Consider the following 12,613-nt stretch of genomic DNA (forward strand, 5'->3'; position numbering starts at 1 on the left):
GACTGATGAGATATTTATTACATGGGAGAAAACTGGAAAGGATGGTGGGGAGAGCAGGAAAGACGAGAAGAAAGGGAAGCAATCTAATGTTGTGAAGCAAACACCATATTGAGTAAGAAATTTTTTCTAGGCTAACTTCCACAAATATAACCAATGCTGTTTTAAGAGTCCACTAGAATTTACATTTATCCTCCAAACAGGTCTGCATTTGTTCAGTAATCTAAACAGTATTGGCATCACAATTCACAATAAAGAGCTACAAATCCATATTTTAAAATTCAAACAGTTGGTAGAAGGTGATGGCAGTTGCCAAGTCTCTTCTTGTGGCTTCACCATAAATTTAATATTTAGCACTGATCAAAAAATACTGCTACCTTTTAGACAGTTCCTCTGTTTTTATCAATGCAACCTTGCGACTAGGATTAGGTGCTGCATATGGGTTCCACAGCAACCTTCACTCATATACTGAACGTAAACTAGAAAGTAACACAGCAGCATAGCCACTGTGGGGTGGGTTCTCTGCTATTAGTGTAGACCCTACTATGACCAGAATTTTCATGAACAAAAATTTACAATGAATCATCTTGACCTCAGAATATTTTGTACATACATTTACTTGGTTGACAAGTTCAGGTATTCCTAAGGCCCGATCAATTTCCTCCAGACCAAGTTCATCAATATTCTTTAGCGCTGAACGCAGCTGATCCAGAATTGTGCCTTCATCATTAGGAGTTTCCGTTGGAATAGATGGACAAAGCAGATCATCTTGAGAACTGCTGTATGATTGCCTACTAATATAAAAAGCATAAATATAAAGAAACCTAGAAAAGCTTTTGAATTGCTAGGTCACAGAAAAAATTATGGTATGAACAGAAATCCGTTATCCTATCGCCACTCTAAGTCCAGTTCATGCATCATCCCCCTCCCTCACTGATGTACATTGTCTCAAATTCCTACCCTTGTGATTAAATCCATGTGTCTTTCAAACAGGCTTTGAAATGAGAAGTTTTGCGAAAGATCTTGAATTCCCAGTACACAATACATGCATATGAAATAGATCAAGCACATCTGGATTTTTTTGTACATCAGTTGGGCCATCATGTGTATGACCTGAAATCAACAAGGTAGGTCCCTATATGTGCAATTTACCCTCAAAATATATTAATTCATCAGCAAGATGTTCCCTATGTGCAAATTACTGCCATCACACTGCGGCAAATTGAACTGGAAGTGAGTAAATCTTTACAAATAAACTGTGACAGCGTAATGTCACAGACAGAATTCTGCAATGGATGTTTATTCAGAGGATCAAGCTTACAGAAATGCGCATCTTACAGAAATATATTGGATAAAATAGCAGCGTTTTTAATTATACTAGGCTAGTAAACCAGACGCTTGGACTGATAACCCAGAGAACATGAGGTCAAATCCCACCATGGCAGTCTGAGAAACAAAAATCTAGAATAAAAAGCTGGTACCAGTAAACTTCAAAATTACCATGAAATTGTCAAAATGCCATAAAAACCCAACTGGTTTGTTAATTTCCTTTAGGGAAGGAATTCTGCACCCTTACCCAGCCTGGCCTATATGTGACTCCAGAGTTCATATCAATATGATTGACTTTAACTGCCCTCTGAATTGACCCAGCAAACCACACCGCTGCAACTGAAATCATTGCAAAGAAACTGTCACTCATGACGTGGTTACATCCAGACTCTTATGCACCCCCTCCATTTACTAAATGACTGGTGGCCATGCGTTCAGCTATCTAGGCTCCATGTTCTGGAATTCCCTCTCTAAACCCCTCTGCATCTCCATCTCCTCTCCTTTACTATCCTCCTTAAGATCCACCTCTTTTGCCAAGCTCTTGGTCACTTAACTTAATCTTATATTGCTTGGCTTTCTCCCATTTTTCCTTATAACTTAAAACAAAACAAAGCATTTCAAAGTTAAAGGGACTTTATATAAATACAAGTTACTATTGTTGATGACATAGTCTGAGTAGTGTAACCAATCCCTTGCTCATTCTAAAAGGGATCCCTCTTCAGACCATTTCTCTACCTAAATTCGTACCCTCTAATGCTGTGATGATGTCTCTAATCAATACTGCTAACCTCCCTCACATTCTTCATTCTCTACCCTTCCAGCTGCATGATTATTTACTATTTTAATCAATGTTCTGAGTTTCCCAATTTATTGCTTATATTCTGTGCTTCAGTTTGGATTCCCTTGGTTTTTGCAATTTTTTTCCTTTTCTTTGGCCTTTTTTGTTACGGTCACAGTCAGTTTAACATCTCAACATTTTGAGTCTATTGCCTATACATCCAAAATTTATTTTCCCTTTCACACAACTAACTCTTGCTTTTTCCTCTCTCCCGCTTAAGTTTTGCGCTCACAGTTCAGGCTCTCATTTCAACTTTGGAATGAACCATTGAACTATTTACTACTCAGGAAACGTTTCTCTCTATAAATGAAAATGAGAGATAAAGTTCAATAAATTATCAATTACTACATTTTTACAAATTAATTGCAATTCAAATTCCTCAAAAAGGAAAAATTACTATTGTCTTAACTGTGCAACTCACCGATTTTGACTGACAAAAGTTCCCTGTTCTATAGGCATTATACTGTCCGGCCAAGGTGCTGTTTGGTTTGGTGGTGCTTGCTGCTGACTATATGGAGGACCTCCCATACCCATCTCAATTTCAGATGATCCTATTTGGTACAAAAGTAGCAAAATTAATTCCTTTCAAAATGGCATTTTGTAACAATGTAGCCTTTCAAAGAATAAGTACACATTGATTAGCTCCTCAAAAGAACATTTGTAATAAAGAAATTCCAATAATACAAGAAATAAAAATGCTGCAACATACCCATCATTTGTGGCTGGATCATCGGTCTCTGACCAGGCTGACTGTTCGGTCTCATAGGAATACCAGGTGTAGGACTGCATATCATACTACCTTGCAATGTTGCCCTGGTCATTGTGTTGGATCCCGTGCTACCTGTGGTGTTGGCAGCAGAACTCGACTGACCCCAGTCTACAGAAGCCATGCTGGATCGAGGAGCACCGCTTCCCATACTACTGACCATTCCTAGAAAGGAACAACGAGGGTTGGAGAACAGTCCAGTATTTGGAATTCATTTTTCTTCCTCAAGCAGTACACATGGCTACACATAAATCCAAGAAATATTATGCTTCTTCTACAGCTGCTTTTTTCAACCCATTTATTTTCAAATCTGCAGTTCTAGCCATACTGCAGAGATTTTCAAGACAAATGCAGCTCTTCGCTGTATGTATAACCATAAAACATTAATCTTGATAAATTCAAGTAGTTCAGAGTTCAGTCACGGTAATATTATGTCTAATTATTGAACATGTAAGCCATCTCTTCTGTAACTAGTAATGCTGTGAAAACTTGTTGATAGGGAGTGCTGCTTTATGTACAAGTGACAGGTGCCGAAGACTGTGGATAACCCCTAACTTCCTTCCTGAGGAAGTGAATCACTTTTGCTACTGAATACGTCAATACTTTACTTTCCAAATGAGCTGAAGACAAGCTACCAAAATCTAACAGTAACAGTTCATTTAAATGTTAAAATATAGTTCAGTTTAACTGAAAAATATATATATTTTACAGTTACAGGCAAACAAGGCCACAAACTATTACAGTAATAAAGGGTTAAGTATGCACCTTTTGGCCAAGTTTTTAATACTGTACAGCACAGGGAAATTTCACCAAAAACTTTCCGATGTTTGTCTCAAACTGCAATTCATTACGGGTATACCCTCATCTGGGGAAATCCTTCTCCTTCCATTGTGATCAATGAATCACGTAAATTATTATGCTCCTACTACTTAAAACAGACCACTTCCAGCGAATTGATCAAAAATAAGCTATTTTAACACTAGTCATATAAAAAAAGAGAGAAATTGTAATTTGCCTTTACATCATCTTCAAGTAGTATAATGATGATGATGTAAGTAATGTTTACCTCCAGTGCCAATTTATAGTCTATATAAAAAGACATTTGATCAAGAGATTCCAAGCTTGATACGAGGAAACAACACAAGAAAGTTCAGTATCATGAAAGATGCTACGCTATAGTGCACCCTACTAATTACAAACTGTTTTCCTCTAAAATTTATCAGGTAAAAATTAATAACAAACCAGGTTTCAGTTTTAAGGGTTTTTGCAGTAATACTGAAGCCTTGCAAATGCCACATCATAGTCTAGGGTAGGTAGTGTAAGTGTTACAGAAGCTGTTTTTGGCTAGTGGGAGTTAAGTAGTGGCTGGGGGAGGGGTTGCTAGCACACACAAATCATAATTTTCCTTTGAAACTAAGTTCAGTTAGCTGATGGCTCTTAAAGCTCTCATAATAAAAAAGGCAGACAATGCAACTCGCTAAACTTATTTCTATTTAGTGTCAGGAGAATACCACTTACTGCTTTCAGAAATTACACCAAATACCATTATAATTCTACAAAGTCTCCAGGTTCTCCACTCCCATGCACCGCATATTAACTACTAGCAGTTCTCCAAAAAAAATTTTGTTTCAATATTTAATTGTATTCTGCTTTTACAGCTAAAAGAAAACCCTCAGATTATTCTTTCTGACCTGGCTAAATTATTTTAGCTTGTGTTTCCTTTTAGATAAAATTAATCACTGATAGCTCAGTGAATTTACCTAGAAAGTACCGAAGCCATATATGCCTTAAAAGGTTCAAAAGTTCAATCCACAGACTGTACTGAGCTAGCTGATATCAGAGTATGGAAGATACAATTAGTCTCAGTTCCCTTAGATTAAGGAATGGAATTAAAAGTCAACCAGTGATTCTGCTCCTAGCTTTTATACACCATCACCTGCCAGAAGCAAGTATCAGAGAACGCTGGCTGAAGACAGGATCTGGCTCAACTGCAATGCTATGCTTAGTTGATTAGGCCAATGGCAGTAAAGGCCTAAACAGCCATTTGGGGAAAGTGGCTGGTGCATCGGTACCCTGCAGAATGCCACTGGACACGTATAAAATATATCTATATGCTAACACTAATTACACATGCGCAGCATCAAGATTTTCTAGCACCAGGACATGAATGGCTGCAACATTTATCATTTATATGGTTGGGAAGTGATGTTCAAATAAAGCCTCAAGAGTCCAGAGGCATGACCATTTCAACTTGGTCTGCTCAACTAGTGTCCATTAAAACACTGTCCGTGGGAGTAAATATCCATGGTACAAAATTCTAACTACAATAATACTTGCATAACCAATGCAACCAGATACAAATTGGTATCAGGAGCGGTACAACATTCATAAAATGAGCTCTTGCTATGTAAACACTGCAATGGTTAAATTTCATCTAATACCAGACGAGAACAACCACCATTTGTATTTACATCGCAATTTTAACATGGTAAAAGGTGCTTCACAGGATCGTTATCAAAAAAATGTGGCACTGAGCTGCAGAAGGAGATATTAAGACAGGTGACTAAAAGCTTGGAAAAAGAGATAGGTATTAAGTAGTATCTTAAAAAAAGAGGGGGAAGTGGAGAGGCAGAGAGGTTTAGGGAGGAAATTCCAGATCACAGAGGCTTGGCAGCTGAAGGCACGGCTACCAACGGTGCAGTGCTTAAAACTGGGAATGATTAAAAGGCCAGAATTGGAGGAGTGCAGAGGTCTCGGAGGGTTGTCGGGTTGGTGAAGGTTACAGAGCTATGGAGGGATTTGAACAAGATAGGAACATAGGAACAGGAGTAGGCCATTCAGCCAGTCAAGACTGCTCTACCATTCAATTAGATCATGCCTGATCATCTACCTCAACGCCACTTCCCCGCACTATCCCCATATCCCTTAATGTCATTAGTACCCAGATATCTATCGATTTCTGTCTTGAACATGCTCAATGATTGAGCTTCCACAGCCCTCTGGGGTAGACAATTCAAAGATTCACCACCTTGAAAACAAGGATGAGAATTTTAAAATCACGGCGTTACTGGACCAGGAGTCAATGTCGGTCAGTGAGCACAGGAGGGATAGGTGAACAGGACTTGATGTGAGTGAGGTTACAGGCACCAGAGTTTTGGATGAGCTCAAGTTTATGTAGTGTGCAAGATGGAAAGCCGGTCAGGAGATCATTGGAATAATCAAGTTTAGAGGTAGCAAAGGAATGGATGTAGGTTTCAGTAGATGAGCAGAGGCAGGGGTAGAGACAGGCGAAATTGAGGTAAAAGTAGGCTGCCTTGGTGATTGAGCACATATATGGTTGGAAGCTCATTTCAGGGTCAAATAGGATGCCAAAGTTGTGAATTGGTTCAGCCTCAGACAGTTGCCTGGCAGAAAGATAGAGTCACTGGCTAGGGAACAGAATTTATGGTGGGGGAACCAAAGACAATGGCTTCGGTCTTTCCAACATTTAGCTGGAGGAAATTTCTGCTCATCCAGTGCTGGATGCCAGATAAGTAGCATGACAAATCAGAGAAAGTTGAGCAGTTGAAAGAGGTGACGGTGAGGTAGAGCTGGGTATCGTCAGCATACACGTGGAAACTGACATTGTGTTTTCAGATAATATTCGACTGGATAAATAACAATGGAACCAGGCAAGGGCAGTCGAATCTAATTGGATGAAGATTGTGTGGTTAACTGTGTCACGGATTGTAGACAGGTCCTGAATTGTGCACCACAGTTACAGTCACTTAGCATGTCATTTGTGACTTTGATTGGGGCCGTTTCAGTGCTGTGGCACTGGCTGGGGCAGAAACCTGATTAGAGTGGTTCAAACATGGAGTTGGAGGAAAGGTGGGCAGTGATTTGTGAAGTGACAACACGTTCAAGGACGTGAGAGGAAAGGGAGGTTGGAGATGGGGTGGTAGTTTGCAAGGACAGAAGGGTCAAGGTGGGCTTTTTGAGGAGAAGGTAATGACAACAGATTTGAAGAGAAAGGGGCCAGTACCCAAGAAAAGGGAACCATTAACATCAGCTAACATAGGGGTCAGGGAGGGAAGTGGTCAGCAGTTTGGTGTGAACAGGGTCGAAGGAGTGGGGGTGGATCTCATGGACAAGATGAGCTTGGAGATGGGAACAGGGAAGCTGGGAGAGAAACTAGAGAAAGTTGCGAGTTCAGGGCTATGGAGAAAGGAATCTCAGGAAAGTGTGGCTTGGGGAAGAGAGAGAAGCAGCAAAAGCAGCTGGATGGATGGTCTCAATCTTAGTAACAGAGAAGTGCATGACCTCCCCACACTTCTTTTTGGAGGTGAGGGCAGAGGAGACAGGGTTACAGGAGTTTAAGAAGGCAGTTTGTAGTGACGAAGTGAAAATGATAAAGAGAAAATGATAATGGACTAGTGAGCAGTTTTTGCAGTTTCCTCATCACATTCAAAAAAGTACTTGGATATGCACTTGAACTGCTGTAACCTACAAGGCTACAGATCAAGAGCTGCTCAGTGGGATTAGGCTGGATAACTCACTCAGCTGGCACAGACACGATGGGTTGAATGGCCTCCTTGCATGCCATAGATTTCAATGATTAGGAGAGCAGGACCTGACCGTGCTTTATGTGGTTCAGCCAGATGGCAAAGAATGGCTAAACCAGTATTCCTTAGACTTAAAGAAGTGGAGGTAAGGGGGGAGGGGGGGGGGGGCATCCAAGATGAGAGAGAATAATGGTTTAAGTGGAAACAAGGGCACCGTAGTTGGAGGGTAGGATGTGAGTGAGCAGATCGGTAGCTGCAGAAATGCCTTGATGAATGAACAGTCCAAGGCTTGACAGTGGGGAATTTGAAAGTCCATTGTAAGTGACTTGGGGGAGTTTTTTTTTCAGGCACTGACACAGAAGGAAAGATAGTTGGGAGGGTGAAGGGGGATATGGGTGGACAAGGATACAAGGGAATTGACCTTTTCTGTGATTGACACAATGGCAGTAGAGAGGCCACGGGAGATGGAAATGTCTAGGCGTTGGCTGTGTATTTGGGTTGATGAGTTTACATGGAGGGGAGATTAAGGGAGGATGGGAAGGCAGTGAACTCAGACTGTGACAAGGTGAAAGTTAAAATTTCCAAAGAAAGGAAGTCGCTTGGTGCAGAGGCTGAGGGATGAATACGGTGAAAATCTCAGAAACTTGGTATGGTGCTTGGGTAGAGGAGGATTTTAAAGAAGTGAGATGTGCAAAAGAGGAGGTGGTGTCAAAGGAGTGGGGAGGGGGGGGGCAGGTGCAGATGGTGTGGAGGGGGCAACTAGTGAAAGGTATAGCCAGACAGGGAAGCTTCCTTTAGGGAGAAGGTGTTATCACCAGTCAAGTTTCTGTCAAGGCCATGACGTCGAAGCAATCATCCACAATAAGCTCATGGATGGCAAGGGCCACGTTCACAAGTGAATGGATGTTCTACAGGGAGATGCAGAGGGGCAGTGATAGCTGATCCACTGGCAGAGTCTACAGGGTCAGTCCTGGGAAGGTGAATTGGAAAGATTAACCCCCAGCAGGCACATTAGGTGAGAAGATTGGTGAGAGAGTAAGATGGGGCAGTTGAGGTTCCTGCTTGTAAGGAGGCAATTATGTCCCTTTAGAAAACACCAAGAGAAGCAGAGAGAGACACAAGCCTGGAATGATAGGATAGTAGGAAGTCCTGAAGAGCCCTGAAAGGTTGGGGTTGGGATGTGGGGAGAATACCTGTCAAGGGAGAAATAAACAGAGGCTTGATGACAAGGGGAGACACCTAGGAGGAGTAAAAAAGAGAAAAGAAATGGAATCAGACACTGCTGAGATTCACTGTTTAGATTTAGACACAAGGAATGGCCAGTTGTGCAAAGCACTGAAGGACCACCATGCATGTGGAACCAGATTTCAGCAGAAGTTAGTTCCTTCAAGAGAAAAAAAAACACACCTTGTGCAAATTTCAAGGAATTTTTCAACAAAATAAGGATAACCCCTTTATCTCAATCACATCCTAATAAACTATATTTCTCATTATATAAATGCTTCCTAACTGCTAGCAGGATCAAAAGGGAAAAAAAACATTAAAGCTGAAACAAACCCAACACTAAGTGAACATACCTGTATTGGCTGCTAAACTTCCTTGACTTGCCATCATCCCTTGATTACCCATCACATGCTGTGACATTACTACATATGGACTACTATTTCGCATTGCAGGGAATGGTCCTGCACTTGTCTGACTTTGCATGTGTATGTCCAATGCCACATTTCGACCCTGTTGTTGTTGTTGTCTGGTTGGTTGTATTGCTCGAGGATTATTGAAAGCTATAGTTTGAGAGTTAAAAGAAAGGAAATGAACATGTATTGGTCAAGAGCTATGCTGCCAATATTAAACATTTATCTGGGAAAAGTCTTTCAAGTAAAAAATAAAGGCACCATCAGAACCATTGTGCTCATGCACAAGTATTGCTGAATAACTCCTTGTTTATCAATGGTCCATAGTTTGCTATCTAAATAACACGAGCGCTTACTTAGGCTACAGCAATTTTAGGTGAGGGAGACACGCGGTTAAATGCAGAAATCCAAAAAGTTGCTGACAAAGTCCCTCCACCATTAGCTTCCTGAAAACTGCAACTCGCTGTCTGGCTCACTACCGAAATGTGAACGGCAGGACGATGCTGTACTTGCAATTGATAAGAACTTCAAGCAGAGTTTTGTCCATTTCATAATTTTTTTTTTTACACTTTTGCTTTATTTCTCCCCCCCCTCCCCCACATCTCTCTCTCTCTCAATGGAATCTTACTTTCCTTTTATTTTTCTTCCTCTATCTGATTTGGCATTGAATTAACCCATTGTAATTTATGGCAGACTCTGTTAGATGCCCAGCCATAGCAAATTATGTCCAAATTCTTTAATTTCAGTATGTGAAGTAAACGGAACACTGGATTAAACTTTTATATAAATTGAAAACGATTTCAAATCCTATTTCTAGGCACATGGGGCTGGATTTTCCCTGTGGGCTTCTGAAGCCCGTCATCAGGCTCAAATGGGGGTCAGAAGCCCGCATTGTGTGGGAAACAGTCACTCAATGCGATTGGTCATTAATTGGCCACTCCAGGGACAGAGAGTGGGCTGGTTCCTGAAGTTGGAGGCCCAATCAGAGGCCTTCCAGCTTGAAAGCAGCAGCAGGATGCCACGGCAGGTTAGTGAGGGACAGGGCGCTTTAAAATGATGGCAGCCCTCCCTCCAACCTTTTTAAAGTTTAAATAAAAATTAGCTTTTGCAGCCAGGCCACCATTGTTGCCCAGCTGCCCATCCCGCCCCCAGGAAATTGGCCTGGGGGCAAAATGGAGCCAGGCAACAGGCATGCAGCCACCGGTGCTCCTTTTAGCACCTGCCAACCTCCATTCCTAGCCATGGCGGGGCTTAAAAATCAGGCTCAAGCATTTTTTTGGGCAGCAATTTGTTTTGCCATAAACATCACTATCTTTAGTGGGCATGAGTCATTTTGAACCATAGTACAATTGTATTTGCAAGAAAATGGGCTAGCACCTTCAACTATTCACTCTGCTCTGCACTAAAGTCACACTGCTGCTACAGATCTCTGCAATGTCTTCAGCTCTACTGACTTCAGCAGTCAAAGCTTCCTGGCATTGTTGCTGCTGTCTTCAGCCTACAGGCAGATTGCTGCCCTTTGTAGGGCTGCAGTTCATTTACTTTCATCTATTATGCATGAAGGATGTCAAAGTGTACTTCCAGTTGCAAAGAATATAATTTAAACACCACCAGTAATGCCATTGAATATCATGGAGAAGTGATCAGGCTCTTCCTTGTTGGAGATGGTTATTGCCTGGTACGAACGTTACTTTCCACTTATCAGCCCAAGCTCGGATGTCATCTAGGTCTTGCTGCAGGAGTGCACAGACTGCTTAGTTATCAGAGGAATTGCCAAAGAAGCTGAAAACCGTGCAATCATCAGCGAACAGCCCCACTCGGACCTCAGGATGGAAGGAAGATCATTGCGGTAGCTGAAACTAGTTGGGCCTAGGATGCAGCCCCAAGTTACTCCCACAATGATGCCTTGGTCCAACAACAATCATCTTCCTTTGTACTAGGAATGACTCCAGCCAATGGAGAGCTTTCACCCTGATCGCCATTGACATCAGAATTACTAGGATCCTTGGTGCCATACCCTGTCAAACATTGCCTTTATGTCAAGGGCAGACACCTCGAATTCAAATTGCGCCCGTTTGGTAATAAGACTGGGAGAAAAGTGGTCAAGACGGAACCCAAACTGAGCCTCGATGAGCAGATTATTGCTGAATAAGTGCTGCTTGATAGTACTGGTTAAAAGCTTCCTCCGTCAGCAGATGATTGCAATTGGGCTGTCAGGGTGGTAATTGACCAGGTTGGATTTGGCCTGCTTTTTGGGGCCAGGATATACTTGGGTATTTTTCTACATCATCAGGAAGCACTGGAACAGCTTAGCTAGAGGTGCAGCTAGTTCTGGAGCACAGATCTACAACAATACAACAAGGATGTTGTCCGGCTGCATAGCCTTTACTGTGTCCAGTGCATTCAGTATTTCTGGATGTCACAGAGTGAATCAAGTTGGCTTAAGATTAGTGTCTGTGATGGTGAATTTCTAATGAGGAGGCAGAGAAGGAACATTTATTCAGCATTTCTGGTTGAAGGTAGCTGCAAATGCTTCAGCCTCATCTTTTGCACTCACGTGCTAGACTCTGCCATCATTTGAGGATGAGGAAAGTTCATGCAGCCTCCTCCACCCATTAATTGTTTAATTGTCCATCACTATTCGCAACTAGGTGCGTCAAGGTCACAGAGCTTTGACCTGATCAGTTGATTGAATTGCTTAGCTCCTTCTGTAAATGCTGCTTTTGCTGTTTAGCATCAATGTGATCTTGTGTTGTAGTTTCACCAGGTTGACTCCTCTCTTTCAGGTACACCTGGTGCTGTTCCTGACAAGCTCGTCTACACTACTCTCTGAACCAGAATTGAACTTGATAGTTATGGTGTAGTGAGGGATATGTCTGGCCATCAGCTTACAGATTGTGATGAAACGCAATTCTGCTGCTACTGCTGCTGATGGCCCACAGCGCTTCATGAATGCCCAATGTTGAGCTGCTAGATCTGCTCTTGGTTTATACCACTTAGCTTGGTGATAACACCATAGGACACATGGAGGGCAACCCCTCTGTGAAGACCTACTTGGTCTCCACAGTGACAGTGTAGTGCTAACCCCTCTCAATACAGTCATGGACAGATGCACCTGTGACAGGTAGACAGGTAAGGACAAGGTCAAGTAGGCTATTCTCAGTCTGGCAGCTGTGAACTTCAGGATTCAGCCAACTCAGTCAGTGTTGATATTACCGAGCCACTCTTGCTGATTGACAGTGATATCCTCCACCCAGAATACGATCAGTATTGTTACTCCCTAAATGGCATTACACATAAATGAGCGCTGATTCATCAGCTGGGGGAAGGCTTTTTTGTTTTGAACTTGAGAATTTCTTTGATCGTCACTAATCTACTTATATTGGGAAGTAGCTGCTCATCTACCTGTTCTATGATACAAGGTCACTTACTATGGAGCTTGGAACGTCAGTTGTTCCTCTTCACTAACCCTGTGAACCGGAAACAGTTGAGCAAACATTCAATT

General features: G+C 41.9%; 1 protein-coding gene across 15 annotated transcripts in view; it reads right to left on the reverse strand.

Moving 5' to 3' along the window:
- Positions 1-416: 416 nt before the first annotated feature.
- Positions 417-12,613, reverse strand: part of ncoa2 (nuclear receptor coactivator 2) — a 305,628-nt gene continuing 293,431 nt past the window's right edge. For 14 of the 15 annotated variants that reach the window (XM_068031992.1, XM_068031988.1, XM_068031990.1 and 11 more), the window contains 4 exons: positions 9,052-9,258; positions 2,874-3,095; positions 2,586-2,715; positions 417-791 (listed from right to left, as the gene is read on the reverse strand). In XM_068031992.1, coding sequence (XP_067888093.1) covers positions 455-791; positions 2,586-2,715; positions 2,874-3,095; positions 9,052-9,258 — 896 coding nt within the window. In that variant the 3' untranslated portion in view covers positions 417-454. The remainder of the gene's footprint in view (positions 792-2,585; positions 2,716-2,873; positions 3,096-9,051; positions 9,259-12,613) is intronic. The other variant, XM_068031981.1, reaches the window with a different exon arrangement.

This window comes from Heterodontus francisci, chromosome 5, assembly GCF_036365525.1.
Source record: "Heterodontus francisci isolate sHetFra1 chromosome 5, sHetFra1.hap1, whole genome shotgun sequence".
NCBI classification, from domain to species: domain Eukaryota; kingdom Metazoa; phylum Chordata; class Chondrichthyes; order Heterodontiformes; family Heterodontidae; genus Heterodontus; species Heterodontus francisci.